This window comes from Amblyomma americanum, chromosome 7, assembly GCF_052857255.1.
Source record: "Amblyomma americanum isolate KBUSLIRL-KWMA chromosome 7, ASM5285725v1, whole genome shotgun sequence".
Taxonomy (NCBI): Eukaryota; Metazoa; Arthropoda; class Arachnida; order Ixodida; family Ixodidae; genus Amblyomma; species Amblyomma americanum.
The window spans coordinates 115,748,777-115,765,349 of NC_135503.1; the positions used below are offsets into that span (position 1 = coordinate 115,748,777).

General features: G+C 45.9%; 1 protein-coding gene across 4 annotated transcripts in view; it reads left to right on the plus strand.

The window, feature by feature from the left end:
* LOC144099501 (beta-hexosaminidase subunit beta-like) overlaps positions 1-9,028 on the plus strand; it is an 86,134-nt gene extending 77,106 nt beyond the window's left edge. For 3 of the 4 annotated variants that reach the window (XM_077632849.1, XM_077632848.1, XM_077632851.1), the window contains 4 exons: positions 2,815-2,971; positions 4,293-4,383; positions 5,227-5,331; positions 7,076-9,027. In XM_077632849.1, coding sequence (XP_077488975.1) covers positions 2,815-2,971; positions 4,293-4,383; positions 5,227-5,331; positions 7,076-7,136 — 414 coding nt within the window. In that variant the 3' untranslated portion in view covers positions 7,137-9,027. Of the gene's footprint in view, positions 1-2,814; positions 2,972-4,292; positions 4,384-5,226; positions 5,332-7,075 lie in introns of all 4 variants that reach the window. The other variant, XM_077632850.1, reaches the window with a different exon arrangement.
* The last annotated feature ends 7,545 nt before the right edge of the window (positions 9,029-16,573 follow it).

Here is a 16,573-nt window from a genome sequence, read left to right on the forward strand (position 1 = left end):
GTTAAGTGCGGTCCCTGGGCAACTTTTCCTGGGCTGTGCATATTCGGATCAGAGTGCAGAATAGAAAGAACCACGTGGAGGGCACACAGGGGATGAGGGAAGCACATATCAATTAACATGTTCAAATACTGCGTGTCAGGTGGCTATATTATGCCGGTCGTTCTAAGCATCATAACACGTGACACTCTCGCTTTCGGACTTGAAGGAAGAATGTAACGATGGTCACCTTAGCGAAGAAAGAAAAGAGGATGAGCGATAGATATGCCATCACACATCACTCCCCTGAAAACGCATGCGCCCTTGCTTAATTACCACCCAAGATATCCGCGTTTAAAAATAAATAAAAGGCTGAAACTGCGCTCTACTTCAATGGCCGCATCAGTTTATCCGAGTTAACCGCGTTCGGCGCAGTCGCTTTGTACTTTCACCGCTTTCATAGCAAGCGCATCACAGGTGATTGCATTTCAAGTACTATCATATTGCTTCCGGGTAGCAAATTCTGAACATATATCTAAGCGTGTCGGCAAATTATTGGGATAAACGGCAAATGATTATTGAGATGGATATACCCTTGAAGAAACATGTACTGTGCGATGTCAGTGCATGTTAAAGAATCGCAGGCGGCTGAAATTTCAGGAGCCCTTCACTACGGCGTCCCTCACAGTCTGAGCTGCTTTGGGACGTTGAATCCCTTAAACCGTAGATCGTGTTTAGCCTGTATAAAGAATGACTTCTCTAAAATTCCGTTGCTGCGATTTCAGTTTATGCGCGAAGGCTGTGACAGAATATTTTGCGAACGCTTTTTAAAGTTTTGAACGCAAGAATACCTTTGCACTTAAGGCTAGGCTCGCACTTGCGTCTAACAACGTGCTCAGAGTATTACTGTCGGAGACTCAAACGTCATATAGGAGCAAAAGTGACCGCGATAGATGTAGAAGACATGGCGAAGTCGCGTATGTATCTCCTATACAAGAGTTAGGGACATCAGATATTGCATGGCTGTCGCAGTTTTGGCCAGCAGGTCTATGATAAAGACATACACAGCCCCTGTATCGTCTTGAGTTCTGTGTTAAAATTTGGCTGTTGGGGGGGTTGTTAATTATATTTCGGCTTGCATTTGCGTGTTGTTCGTGTACATTGAGAAATAGAAAATTAGAAGAAAAAAAACAGTCCAAGAAGAATTATGAAGTTGTGCGCAGAAGCTGGCGTGTGCCACTTGGCGAAAACTGAAGTTGACAGCTCGGGAGATATTTTGACTGTTTTCCGGACTGGATGTCTTTCAAGTTATGTGATCAGCACACGTTTTCGGGATGCGGATTTGCGGGAAAAACGAATTATTTCTATTTTACCTCGCTATCCACTCATCTGGTATGCGTTCCAGTGGATAGAAGTTTCTATGCTTTTCACGGGCCTCCTTTGCCTCACCTCGCAGAAATGCAGAAATATTTTTTTCTGCATCCCGCAAACTTTTCTCCACGACTATGCATCATAAGGGTTTGCTTTATTTTAGTACTTGATGGTTCACGCACGTTCTCTGTTGCTCCTCGGCCTTGTTTAAAGCATAGTCGTTCAACTGCAAATGATCCTTGTCAGCACGCCAGTGCAAGCCGTTAAGCAGTGGCAGCGTATTTCAACGGTAGCTGCACTGCTTACACACTTGGCGGTTCGCGTCGGGCGTCTCGACACGTATCGATGCCACGTGGCCTTAGTGGCGCAATCTTCGCGGATAGCTTCCACTTGTACGCGGGAACCGGTTGTCTATAGGTAAATTAACATAGCGGCCAGGTTTTCGCTGTGCAATCTGGTCCAAAAGATAACGGCCACCATGACCTCGGGCACAATATGTATAGCTGCTGCGACGAAAATTACATAGCAAAGACCGCAGCGGTGGCCTAGTGGTTAGAGCATCCGCCTCGCATGCGGGAGGTGCGGGGTTCGATCCCCAGTGCTGCCGGGTACCCACCGGTGATACAATGGGTACAAGCTTTCCCCTGATCTGGTGCTTGGCTTTTTCTGGGTGAAATGCTTGAGAAATGGGTCGCCGACCCCATCTTGTGAAAAGAAAACTACATTGTGTCATGGCGCTCTTTGACCAAAGCTTCCCTTGGGCCATAAAAATTCATCATCATCAATTACGTAGCAAAGGGGGACCGAGGCCTGTCCAAGCTGGTCAAATATCATTGTCGCAAGGAGATAAAAAAGTGGAGGGCTCTTAAGTATTAATTACTTTATTGGGTAATTAATCCTTCTTTTATGGGCATAAAAAAGAATTGAGAGAAGAGAAGATTAGACAGGAGTCACAGCCGCCACGATGACTGCATGCAATAGCCACTCTAAGTGAACCCACGTGGTGATTGACCGCGACGCCTTTGGTTGGATGTTCTCCGTTGAGGGGCATGCCTGATTTGCAGTGTACTTGTATACGACCTTAGTGCACCACAAGTAAACGTAAGTCTGCTAGCTATATATAGCAGAGTCTAGCTCAGCCGCTAATGATACCATGCGGTTCTGTAAGGCGCCTCAGGGAGAAGGCCTGGACACCTAATTTTCCAATGTAAGTTGAAGGAATTCTTCCTCCGCGATGGCTCTAGGGTTGCGGCGTCCTGCTGCCTATAGGTGATTGTCCTGGTCTCGATATTGAGTCACGGCGAAGTGAAATGCAAAAGCTATGGCTCTCAGATTTCACTTCCCTTCAAAATGGTCAGTTGTGATTAAAGGTATTCGTTCCTCACAGTGTGGGTACAACTTCAACATTTTAGAAAAATGCAGCGGTTTCATTATTTAAAGATGGCACTCCTGCATCCCCTTCTGCAGGTGCCTCGCATCGTGCTCGTGGAGGTGCTCTCTTCAAGACTTGCGGAGCGCATGGCCCCGGTCACGATGGAGGGACACCGTGCGCTTGCCTTCTGCGAAGGCCTCACAGAGCGCAACTTGACCCGGCTGTACGCCTGCGACCCGCACGGGTTCCAGGGTCAGTTGAGTGCTGGCTCTGTGCGTGTGCGTCAAATAACCCTAGAGAAACGAGGCGTTGCTATTTCGGTTTACTTCCTCGGGCTTTTGTTTCCAGCGGCGGGGGAAGCCTCGACAATAGGTGCGTCTGTACAGCCGAGCATATATGCTTTTCAAGTATAAATATGACGAGGACTGACGGCGATAGTATTATCCTGTCCCTGCGCCATGACAGCGGCCACTCTAGGCACGTTCATGAAAACGCCCACTCCGCCTGCCCGGTTAAGCAGCTTGACAGTTAGCACAGATGTGGTCATCAGCAGGCAGTAATTGTAATTAGTGAGCAGGGGATATTTACTGGAGTACGGGTAATTAGCTGAAAAGTGGTAATGATGATTATCGCATAAATCTTATTAGCAGGTCGTAATGAGAATTAGCGGGCAAGTTAACAAGGGTCTATCATCAATTCAACACACAAAAATGTTCGAACAGCACAGTGAAACAGAAAACAAGGATCAAAACAACGTACAGGACTATATAGTAAAAATATAAAACAAATAAAAATCCAGACCTGCCAATCTGATACTAAACCTGCCTGTTGTCAGCTATTTTATTTGCCGTTTAGTTCTTGTGTATAAGTTGTTCGCGTGCAGTAGCAGTGCAGCTGGAAGCCAAGGGTCTAGATAAGAAAGCTTTTCAATGAGTAGCAACAGGTTCCCTGACCCTCTTACCAGCGTCTTCCACCGCATGCTTCCTAATTGGCTTGGTCGGAAAGCTGGTTGCACCGATGCGTATGGTGATATCCCTGCCGCCTTGTGATGATCTGTTATTGTTGCAGAGTGTGCACATGTGCGCGTCAGCAAAAACTGTCTGCATATTTTGTTCGCACGATTATGTCATTCTGTGGCGATAAATGTGCAAACGTTTGATTGTGTTAGCTAGTGCGTGAGCAGATCTTGAAATGGGAAAAGTTTGGTTGATGAATTATAATTTGTTAAGTTAAATTAATTAAAATAAATTTTCCATTCGAAGTAGGTGTTGTGTGACTGATTCCACGAAAAACGATGTAAATGCCTGAGAAGGCTTACCTAGTATGAAATATAAAATAAAATTTAAACGAAAATAAAAAGAATTAAAAATAAATGAAAATAATAGAGGAAAATTTCCAATATTAAAAAAATTAAACGAATGGAAAATGGAGGGAGCACGAAAAGAAAGGGAAAGGCTCTCGCATTTCCGCTCTTAAGGAGACTTAAGTGCAATCCTGTAATTTTTTAGAAAATGCTCAAAACGTAGTTGCCACCGACACTGATACTAAACGCCCGCATACGTTCACACTTCAGGGACGGAGGCTCAGAAGAGGCGCGTCCTAGGTGGCGGAACAGGCGTGACCGGACAGTACGTCGATGGCACGAATATCATCAGCAGCATCTGGTAAGACGACATGTTTGACAAAGAAAAACCCGTGTCAAAATTAAAACAATGCCATGAGCAGCTGAATACCGTTCGTTAGCTGACTGATGAATTAGCAAAGCTTGATAAATAAACTTGCTTTTTACTTACATCACTGCTGTACAGAAAATCAACTTCATCTCAGTGGCAGACGTTAATCTTGGGAAAAGGCGGGTTGTAGCTGCGCTACAACGTCTAAACATTTCATAGTCTAACAAATGGCAAAGTAAACCGTGAACGAGAAAGGCATCATATTACGAAGAGTGGGAATATCTGTAGAGCTTACTGCTTTATTTTACGTCCTATACCGAGAAGTGCTTGCCTTTTATTGTTTTTATTCTGTGAACCGCCGCATGCTAAAAGTAATTCGTCTTTAAATGATACTTGCAAAACCGCTGCGAGTCTGCTTAGAGAGAGGCTCACTTTAAGTGAATGAATTACTTTTTTTCCGAAGAGGAAGGATCGACTGCCTTATTTTTGGAGAAAGGGGTTTGAGGATAGAGGAGGAAGATCTATGTTGGTTGGCGTTCCATCTCGTCTTGCTCGTCGGGTTCGTCGGGAGCTGGAGCTTGGCCACCTGGTGCCAACATCTTTGAAATCAAGTTGACTTTGTGTGTTTCTACAGAAAGCTAACTCCGAATACACTTTTTAATTAGTACGGATGGCTAAAGGTTTTGAGCGTGTGGTACCGATTTATTGTTTATCGGGCGCTAAATATAATCGCGTGTGAAGGAATGAAAATTAAACGTACGGGAGACATTGCTTTGGAATAGAGTAACCTTCACAAATCTGTCTACAACGCGTTGGAGTCTGCGACTTTTTCAGGCCTTGGGCGTCGGCCGTAGCAGAAGCGCTGTGGAGCCCCCGGAAGCCTCGCGACATGCGGGACGTCCAAGGAAGGCTGGCGCAGATGCGCTGCCTCATGCTCAAGTAAGCACCGTGCTTAGGCACGGGGGCCTGACGAGAGTCTCTATATTGGACGAACCTCTCGCTACTACTGTTGAAAAGCGCTACTGATAACTATGTTCACTGAGGAAAAAAAAGCGGTCAAGGGCTGAGAGCTGGCTTCTCGGCGAGAACTCGTGTCAAGCAGCCTCCGAACCCTTGGCCTTCCTCGGCATCTCACATCATTCGGTTAGCACAGAAGTAATGGCGTGAGCAGGTTTAAAACCGGCTGTTGATATTACCTTGCAGTGTTACCCAATGTTACTGTAGAACCTGATGAAAGCATTCTATATCCTCAAAGAACTCAATAATCTTGGCTTTGATAACATACATTTTTAAACAGCATAGAAAAGAAAAAGTCATTAAATGACGAATGTACAGGTCACTCTAGCATGAAAGGGATCGAGCAATTTTTTAAAACAAGGTGAATGTTCTGATTTTTCCTCTACTATGGTTGAAAAAGGCTTTTGGGCATTATACGGGAAGAAGACAACTGGTTAGAAACCACCAAAAAATGTTAACTGAGGCCTCAAACTTTGTTCTGTCTCATTAAGAGGAAGGGGGGGGGGAGAGTACATATCAATGCTTCGAGTGAGATGGAGAGGAGAGAATACACGAATACTTTTCTAACTACGTAATCGAGTTTCGATAATAAAGGTGATGAAAAGCCCCGACTATGGCTGTTTGTTATCATTCTTTAGCGGTGTTTGTTACCTAGGGGCATAAAGAGCAAATGGTTATGTGAATTAAAAGAGGTTACGGTTCTTGCTTCCAAGCGTCATAGGATTGAGAACTGACCGGCGAAAGTTCTGTTTTGTTGTCTCTCTTTGTGAACAGTGGCGTTAGTTACGCTGTGAATCAAGCGTTTCACTTTCTGTCCGTACTGGCACCGCGAGTGGTTGAGGACTATTCTAAAACTCTTCTGCTCCTACCCACATCAAGACTTTGTGGAAGAATCTTGGTCTCCTATTGTTATACTCTGTTGACGCTGATCAGAAGCAGGCTTGAGGCGAGATGTATAAGTAGACACCATACTTTTGAAAAGCCTTTTTTTTTTCGTTTTATGATGGTGCCAAAACAGTGTACAGGAACCAAGACGAGGAATTCACTTAAGGCAATGAATAATTTATAGCTGTATTTTTTTCTCATGCTATTTGTGTTTCGGTTTCAAGAGGTGAGCGACGGGCTTGAAGTAATAGACGATTTAAGGTCATGTGAGTCATGCAAGAACGGCGATATAATCGCTACTTGTTCAATTTTTCACTTAAACCCTTAGGCGGCCTTGACTAGAGATGGTGAGAATTAAAACAAGAAAAGCAACTACCATACCGCAGTTTTTGTATGCCGCACGTGATCTCAAATCGTCGGTTACGTCACAGCCGTCGTTGGCTCGTTGAAACCGATACAACACAAGAGAAGAAAAATTCTGTTTTATTTTTTTTCCTCCCGTAGGGGCGGTCTACGTGGCTGGTCATGTTTTATATGTGATGCCCATCGTTTCAATTAAAGACACTACACAAAACTAAAATTTGCTGTTTCGATTTCTTTAACGATCTCATCAGTCTGGCGTAATTGTCAGATGAGTGCGAAAAGCCCATGTTTTGTCCAAGCGAGCTCGAATAAAATTGAATTCGTATAAGCCGGACTGCCCTCCTGAATCTCTCTGCCACTCTTCTCTACTCTGGATATATCGCTGACATTTTCTCTCGAATGTCTCCTCCTATTTCAGGAGGGGCGTTGCAGCGCAGCCGGTCGGCCCTGGATTTTGTCCCTGCGACGTCCTCTACTAGAAGATAAAATAACGCAAGCGAAGGAGCATGCCACAAACCACCGGTTGACAATGCTCCTTTGGGCGCAGAATAATAATGTTTGTAACCCCGCGATCTGCTTCCCGGACTTCGTGCGTATATGAGCTTTCAGTGTTTCACCGGCCTTGTTTTTTTTTTTGTACTTCCAAGCGTTGTGAAGAGAGAATGCTACAGCTGAAGCAAGACAAATGAAAAGCAGGAAATTTTTGCTTGACGGTAACTACATACTAGCGCGAGTGACTTTGAGTTGGGTGGGGCAATGGCGTAGATGACGTACTGCACCTGTATTTCCTATATGGCATCAAATATTCTGTGGCTTTTGTTCGGTCCACAGAAAAGAATCATAAAATGGCAGCAATTTTTTTTCTTCACCAGAAGCTTGCATATTTTGAGCTTTATGAGTGACACTGTCAGGTCGTTAAATGAAAAGTCAATGACTTGTTTTTAAGTTATGCTTTCTGTAAACGAGCAAACTAACTACGCGCAACAGTAGTCGTGCAGAAGGGGATGTTTGCATACTTGTTTCATCAGGTCTGCATTGTGTTCCCCGTGGTACAGTGACCGCATTGCTTTTTTTGTGAGGTCGAATATTTAAACACCGGAATTCCGTGAAGTGCATGTTTGTATCAGAACTACTACAGACATCGACGACACATCGTGATTACTTCTTGCCACACAGTGGAAAAAGTAGCAAGTAATATTTTCCTTTCTTAAATAACCTATACCATCAGCTCTCAAAGTTACTTTGCTCAAATAATGCCTTGTGTTAATTTTAATTGGAATGCTGCTTAAATAATGCACAGTCCCACTCTGCACGATTACAAAGAAGCAACAAAGAAGACCGGATAAGGCGTATCTTGTCGCGGAAACAGTTTGGTGTTTTGTGAAGATTGTGTATTTGAGACACAACTGTTTACATTAGAACACGGCGTAGACATAAAATTTGGTGCGGATAGTAAAATAACGCTGAAAACCAAGCCATGATAAAGCAGTGTTGGTAGCCATTTATGGGTGAGTTCAGGTCATAAATCAATACCACGTCTGGTGGAAACTTCTTGTGAGTGGCGTTATAGTCGCTGGAGGTTGTATGAAATAAGGCAGTCAGGCGAAAAACACGTGAAATTAAGACGAACATAAAATAAATATTGTCCCAGAGAGATTTCAGCTATTTCTCTATTTGAAATTTCGCTTCAGTCTCCACTGACGCTGACAGACGGGTACATAAGCTTCAGTGAGCGTTGAGTAAATGGAGCAGCACGGAACTACTACCTTGTATCTCTTCGCACACTCTTTATGTATGGAGCATCTACCGCATGTATCGGCGATGAATCGGCTACGATCAATGGGTTTCACTTACACAAAAACGCTACGTGATTGGCAGGTTCGTATCCACTGATTAGCAATGAAAGCGGCTTATGAAAGAGGCGGCAGGAAATCACGAAACACGCATTTCAAGCAACTCACAGCCTTCAGCCGCATGATGGCCCAGTTTCTTGTTGCAACTAGGGGCCCATCCACTCGCTGCCCTCAGCCTAACTCTGTGGCCTCTTTCAGCGGCCATCATCCCCGTGTGCGAGAGATGGCAGTAATTAAATTACTGCAGAGAAATTACCATAATTTCATTGCTCCTTTCGGTAATTTGTTATATAATGAATAACTTTTCTGGCCTAGTAATTTATTAATGTGATTAATTCTTTCTTCGTCGTAAGTTGGCAGCTAAAGTGTTTAATTGGTGGAAAAATTGCTTTTATCAAAAATGCACTACCTGTGTTCGCCACTTCAAAAAGCATGAGCGACGCGCAACATCCCGTGCTTTCCTATAAAGGCAGAGCAGTTGAAAACGCGGACGAAGGGGGATGTCCGCGCAGACATTGGTCACCATCTTGGGACTACAAAAAGGGAAAAAAATTACAGTGGCTAAGCTCAGCTATGCCAGGATATACGTAGCGAGAGCTGTAGTTCCCCACTGGTTACGCATGTTGTCGAGCTTAATGTTGTGACTAAAATGTTAAGCACTGAAGAAGTATTCCGTGAAACACATTGTTTATTTATTCGATTGTTTTGACAGAGATAAACAGTGCCCGATGATCGGTAAAGTAACACGCAGTTGTCTCAATGCTGCGTACACTTTATTTAGACTGGTTGCTTTCTCTAAGATACACAAGGTCAATCCTTCCGGTCCAGGATCCGGAGTTCCCGGGTTCGAACCCCACCGCGGCAGCTGCGTTTCGATGGAGGCGAAGCGCTAAGGCGCCCGTGTTCTGTGCGATGTCAGTACACGTTAAAGAACCCCAGGTGGTCGAAATTATTCCGGAGCACTCCACTACGGCACCTCAATTTTCCTGTTTTTTTCTTTCTCACCTCCTGTCTCCCTCCACTTACGGCGCGGTTCAGATGTCCGCCGATATGTGAGACAGATACTGCGCCATTTCCTTTCCTCCAAAACCAAATTTTATGCAAATAGTTTGTGTATATTACTTCCCCCCTATCCTCTCTTCCTGTCTTCTCACCTCTTTCATTTCACTTCTCCATTCTGCGTGCTATCCTTTATTTCCGCTGCCCCAGCTCAGCTGCTTCAGTATCGATGGCAGATGCCGGGGCTAGCAAGAACCTTATCCTTCCTTTTTATTTTTATTTGAATAAACCAGTACTACTATTAATTCTACTACAAAACGCCGGTGCACTTTGATTCGTTCAGCGGAACGGTAAGTGTGATCATGCGACGCCTGCCGTGGAGACCGACACTCGAACCGCGGCCGTAATTAAGGGATGGAAAATGAAATGGCTATTGGTTTTAAAGAAGGAAAATTGCACGTCTCGCCTGTCTCATATATCTCGGTGGACACCGAAACCATGCTGTAAGGGAAGGAAAGCGAAGTTTTAAGAAAACTAAATTACGCCTGTCTCTGACGTCATGCGCCGCGCACGTGCTGCTCCTCTGGTTTCCCGCATGCACACTATCGGCCGCCCAGGCTCACGGCGAAATGCTCGACTGGGTAGCGTAGTGTAGCTCTCGCTACAAAACTTTCCCCTGTTTATGCAAACACAAACACACAGAGCCATTGCTTTACTAGTTCTGAGTTGCATCGTCGGCGCAAAAAATTTTGATTAAGTGCAAAGCTGGATTGCTCTAAATTACGACAGCACAGCGACTATTCAGAATGATGAAGGGCACATTCAACGCAAGAAAAAAATTCACCAACCAGTCTTGAGCTCAGCTGGTCCTGCGGTGCAGTAAACTGAAATCTGAAATGCGTGTAGCAGCTACGTTCACTGAACTTTTTTTATGAGCGAAAATTAAAGTAATTGGAAAGTAACTAATATTGTCTATACGTAACAGTAGCATAATGCCTTTTTTTGCGAGCAGTAATTGGCAATGCACTTTAAGCAAACCATCGCGGGTATTATTAAAATAAATAACTTAATTCAATTACTTCTGAAAAGTAATTTTTCCATGCATGCCGTTTGTTGGTCAACAACACCAGGGAACAGGTTTTCAACAGTACAGACATCGACACCCTTGTGTGTGCAACGGAAGATTAGCGCACATGCACAATTTTAACTAATGTTCTTGTCTTAAGGGGCTCAGGGCCTCAGGGCTTCAGATCGGCTTACAAGGAAGGCTATAGTGTCGATGCGGTTGTAGGCATGCGCTAGTCTTCAGCTCCTACAAAGCTATGGCCATAGCGTTGTAGTCTAAACTGCTAATTAATTCTGTGTCCATGAGAATGCGGGCTGTCCACACGCCCATGCCCATAAGTGGACAAATTTCGCAATGTCAGTACAGGTACCGTAGTGCTATTCGGGGATGCCCAAATTGAGCATTTTATTCGACTGAGCGCTGAAAATCATCCCAGTCTCTCGTTTTCTTAGTGACCCTTCTCACACAAACCTGATGTTGGTATGAGTAGAAATGCCATTCATAATTACTCTTAGTTATCCCGGTCGTCCTCACCTTTTGCACTCCAAACATGAATTTTACTCACTGGTTATGCCCACCTGCGATAAAAAAAGAAAACGACGATAAACTATTCCTATGTGCCACGCTGGGTGAAAGAAGACGAGAAGAAAGAGGACCGACAACAGTGAGTGCAGATGAGGCAAACAACAACAACAATAAGGACCGGTCTGATGGTTCGCTTCACGAAGGAGCTGGCGTCCGTGTCGCCTACAATCGTTAGGCGTGTCCTATGGGCTGCCTGCCTCCGCCTGGTTCTGCCGCTCGTTGCGTGGATGATCGTCTACTGCCTCTTCGTGCGCCAGGGGAACACCGCCGAGCGCACCTTCCATCTCTCGCTGGCCACCGGCTCCCTGCTCCAGCTATGCGACCGGCTCTGCGACCCGCAGCGTATCTGGGGTGACGAAGTGAACATCGAAGGCTTCACGCTTCCCAGCACCCGCGCGGAGACCGTCTGGAAGCTTGAAGCGTCCGGCGGCGCGCTCGTCGAAGGCCTGTCGCTGTTCAGCGTCACCTACTCCGTGCGCCAGAGCGAGAGAAGCTGTCACGTGCTGCGAGACGCCGTGCTGTGTGTGGGACAGAGCGTCCTCTGCCTCCGGTCCGTGGCCAACACGACGCTGGTCGTGCCGCACGGCCGGACGACCGGCGCCAACGTGACCCAGGCCGTGCGACTCAACCTGCCGACGGCCGTCGCCCTGTTCCAGGAGGAGGACACTCTGAGGGCTCACGAGACCATGCTCAAAATGTCGCTCCTGGCGTGACGGCAATCTGCACAAAGGTGGCGAGGCTCCTGCAGAAAGACGAACGCGTGTCTGTTAGGCCTTAGCAAGTGCTGAGACTTGCGGGAGGAAGTTTCCTTTATCGAAACGGAAAAGTGCGAGTTCCTCCTTTGGGGCACTTGAAGACTGCGGGAGTTCCTATGTTTTTATTGCAGGGACCACGTGACTATATGTGGCATGGGACTGCACTGCTAAATTCAGTGCATTCCCGCCCTACTGACGACCTACATTCTGCTACATCCATTATTGCACTGCTTTCGAACTGCTGCTTGATGTTTTGTTTCTTATTTGTCTATAGAATTATTTGTCTCGACCAAACAATTATGAACAGACTAAATGTGATCTTTCAGGTAGCTTTAATGTCAGGCCACAAACTGTGGCAAAACACAGGATATTTAGCTTATTTGTTATATTTAGATAACCTACCGATATGTCGCAGAATGTCATAATTTGCCACTAGTAAAAAAAAATTTCGAAGAACTATCCTGCACATGGGGGCGCAACTTCGTCGTCCTTCTTTAGAAGGAAAATTCCCGGGGTCATTGTATGCAAACTGCACTGCCACCTGACAAGTGAGCGGAGACCTACGACAACACCAGAAGTGGCTTCGAACAACTTTCGAATTGTGTCCCTGATGACAGTACGCAAATCCAAGCCACAAATCCGCATTCGTAATAAAAACAGCTAATACACCTGCATTGAGACATTTTGTTCCAGCTCCATCAACAAGGCGCCGTCACCGCAGTGTTGCGTTACTAACGATATCATGCCGTACCGATACGCGATGCCATACGCCGCGAAGCTTTTTGGAATGTACGCTGCGACTCCTAGGGACATTTTTCAATGGCGCTCAGCGTTTCGAGTCTAATTAGCTGTATGACGACACATAGGCGTAATGGCGAATTTAAGGCTCGGTAGTAAGCACCAGGTGACGAGACGCAGTGCAATAGCACTAGCGCGGGAGCAAAGGAGCCGCCGAGTTCCTAGTGGGTCGTTTCGCTCGGCAGCATGCGCGAGCAGTGCTGCAGGCGTCGCTTCTTGCAGCCCAATGCACTAGTATTGAAGCGAACATTCCGTGAGGATTTGAGGTGGGTTGAAAGGAAAAAAAAAAGGAAAGAAAAGCCTTCCTATGTAATTCATGTGATCGGAAGTATACCACTCTACTGCTTCTGGGTTTTACCGCTGCGGATTTCTATTTGGTGATTTACTTGTTCGCTTTAATCTTAACGTTCTGGAGCGAAATATAATTTGGTAAAGAAAATTAAGCTTCATAAATCGAAAGCTGCGAGAAATTCAACGACACAGCGCCAGATGGGAGTATTCTTGTCCTACTGTATGACGTGTCCCTGCTAGTTCTCCATATTAATATGTAAACAGAACACAAAGTTAGGAACGAAGAAAAAATGATTAACATAAGCGTTTTCCAGCTATTGCTTGTACTTGTTTTTTTTTTTTTGCTAACTGTAGCTCGTCATGTGCACTGTAAAAACACTAGCAAATCACCGCCTACCCAAAGACGAGAAGATAACGAAGGGAAACAAAATCTTGCTGTACGCAAGCCTGAAGGCCGAACGTTTCAATGCTGATGCCTGTCTACGGATAAGCATCGAAGCTTAGGAGTGTTACAGGAGAGAGCGCACGCACACGCCCACTGCCGCATACGAACAAAGAAAGGTTAGTCTATGCTTTTTGCAAGTTCTTTTTTTTTTCTGGGAGCGCTTGTAACCACCTGAAGGAGATCTGATGGCCGACGGGGCTGATTGCCCCGACACCACAAAACGCCATGCCAACCTGCTGCTTCCGCCGGGAATGACTAGCGCGTCAGCTCGCTGCAGTACTAAAAGTTCTTGATTTTGAGACTTCTTGGGTGAACATTTTAATTATTAAATGCTCCTTGCGGCCATTCTCAGCAAACTAAACCCAGCATGGTTCAAACGTCACAAGAACATAAAACTGCACCTGAACGACAACACGAAACCAGACGTATCCAAGGAATTCCGAACTCTTCCGTCAGTACGGGGTAGGAAAAAAAAATACTCACAGAAGCGTTACCACTGCGTAACGTAAGAATCGGAGACAGCTGTTGAGGTACTTTCGTTTTATGATATATTGAGATGCAGAATATAAGAACGACATGCATATGTATATACTCATTGATCGCTCTTTTGAGTTATTCGTACATGCGCCTTCTTCGACTACCGCTCCTCTCCAGTCCACCGTCCCAGTTGCGCTGAGCCTCCTCTCAGACGGCGTATTTCGCAGCAGCCGCCACAGAACACGCTAACCACGCCGTTACCCTCCTTCCAATGTAACCGACCTCGGGGTGGTTCCCCTACGCGGTAACCGCTCTCCGGAGGCACATTTGACCACTCTCCCCATGCCCTCCTCCTTTCATGGTAACCATACTAAGCATGGCTCCCGTAGTAACCACCGCCAATTTGCGCATTTCTATGCACTTGCCACACGCTCCTAATGCTCGTTCCACGGTAACCACTTCCCGGTTAAATATTCCTCAGATTTCGCTACTGCCTCCTCTTGTCAAGGTAACCACCTTTTGGTTGTTTACTATGGTGACCACCCTCGGGATGCCTATCCTTGCGGTCTCACCATACCTCCCCTTTTTCACGGTAACCACACTCCAGATAGTTCCTGTGGTAACCAACCACCGGGTACGCATTCCTACGCTCCCTCCTTGCCCCCCTCCCTCCACAGTAACCATCCTGCTTCCACGGTAACCACAGTTCCGGTGGAGCCCATGGCAACCACCCTCCGGTTACGCACTATTGCTATACTAAAACGATGCGAAATCCAGGAAACGGGTATTCAACAGCTGTCGCTGTAAAAAAAAACATTCACACTATTAAGACTTCTGGGCGTTATTCGAACGATCGGTGCCGCCCAGAGAGAAGCCTCGATTTACGGTTTATTAAAACACATTGCATGGGCCCTTTTTTATTCCCTGTTGAGACAAGAGGACAGAAAATACACACAGACAACGAAATAGAGCCAATTGAACTAAGGCTGAAGCGGAAAAATTATTTTTTGGGGGGTGCACAAGGGGCTCACTCCGCACTGGATACACATATCTCCGAAATTACACACAGCGAATGAAATTTTATTTGGCTGTGAGTAGTACATTCACAACTTCATGACGTACATACATTCTAGTCGTCCGCAAACTGTGGATGCCCAGGAGTATACGCATATCGAGCCGCATGCCTCTTGAAACTTTCTACTGGCAGAAACCTCTTCCTGTAAGATGTTATCCCTATCACCACATCGTCTCGTGGTGCGTAGTCAACTAGTTGTTGTTGCCTTAGTAACATGGTACATACCCTCGACGGGGAATTGGCCAGGGTTCAGTGAGGAGGGCCAGAAGAAGAGGGCTGCCGCTGTCCCCGTGGAAAAGAGCCGGGTTGGGTCAAGCGACAGAAAGGGTTGCCTTTGTCACCAACCGCGGATTTATGAAGGCGCAGATGAAAGTAAGGCGGCAGCCAGACGCGTTGCTAAAGTCGAAGAACAGTGAGGAAGCGCTGTGGCGCATCAAACAGCGCACGCAGCGAGGCACGCTGAACACCCTGCTGAACGACTGAACGCTGTGGCACGCAAAGCACCAAAGCGGCAAAAAAATGACAAGGGTGCTGTTTAACTAAGAAAAGAGGTTTATTGCGGTGGCTGCTCAAGCGCAGACAGCAAACAGACTGATCATGCGCGCTGCCTATAGGCTGGAGACGAGAAGCGAACGAGAAGGGGGGCCCTACTAGCAACCAATAAACCAGGAGGCTAATCGAATCTGGTTACCACAATCTATGAGGCGTCCTAAACAGCGGTACGTTTTTCCAGCAATGCATTTCATGTTAATACCCACACACGACGTTGAGGTAGACTGGGAATTTTTCTGTCATCATCACCATCTGGGAGATGAGTAGGGGGCTTGACAGTAGCCTATAAGGCGATAGGCGATTTCTATTTTACTAACGATATAGCAAGAGGGCGCTTGCACAAATTTTTACGGCTTACACGTGCTGATTGCAAAAAAAAAAGCGCAAACATGCCAGTAAAGCAACCGAACGGCACTTGCCCTTTTGATGATGCCTAGTCATTCATGATAACGTGTGCCGCTTACAGTGCCTGTTTGAATTGATCGTCATGCAGCTTCGTTTCGGGAAAACCATCGTTTTTTTTTATGTGCAAGAAAGACAATGTTGATGGGATCGAGCCTTGACAGCTGTGTTTACAAGGCGATTACCAGCCGAGCAAAATCAGTTCAATCCGGCTACTTTTTTATGCGCCCAGTTTAATTTTGATGACGCGGCTTGCTAAGCACAGGCTCTGGCTGAACTTGGCAGAGAACATAAACTCGCTATTAAAAATACCCAGATAAAAAGACCAATATATGCGCTGCCACCCGCTGAAACCATTTGCTGGTACAAGACTGCAAGCCATGTACTCTAGTGCTGTTCTTCCAGCAGCCTTGCACGCTTTTGTTACTGTGTGGTGTGGACTAAAATTAAGCATTCTTTAAGCAGTGAGCAGTTCTTTAACGATGCGCGCGAAATCGCGCTGATTTAAGGGACATAAGAAATACTCCGTATCGCAAGAAATCAAGCGACAACGGAATTCATGACAGTGACTGGAACAAAAGTTGGCCTTTCCTTTCGCTTCAGTTATCGAGTGGGTGA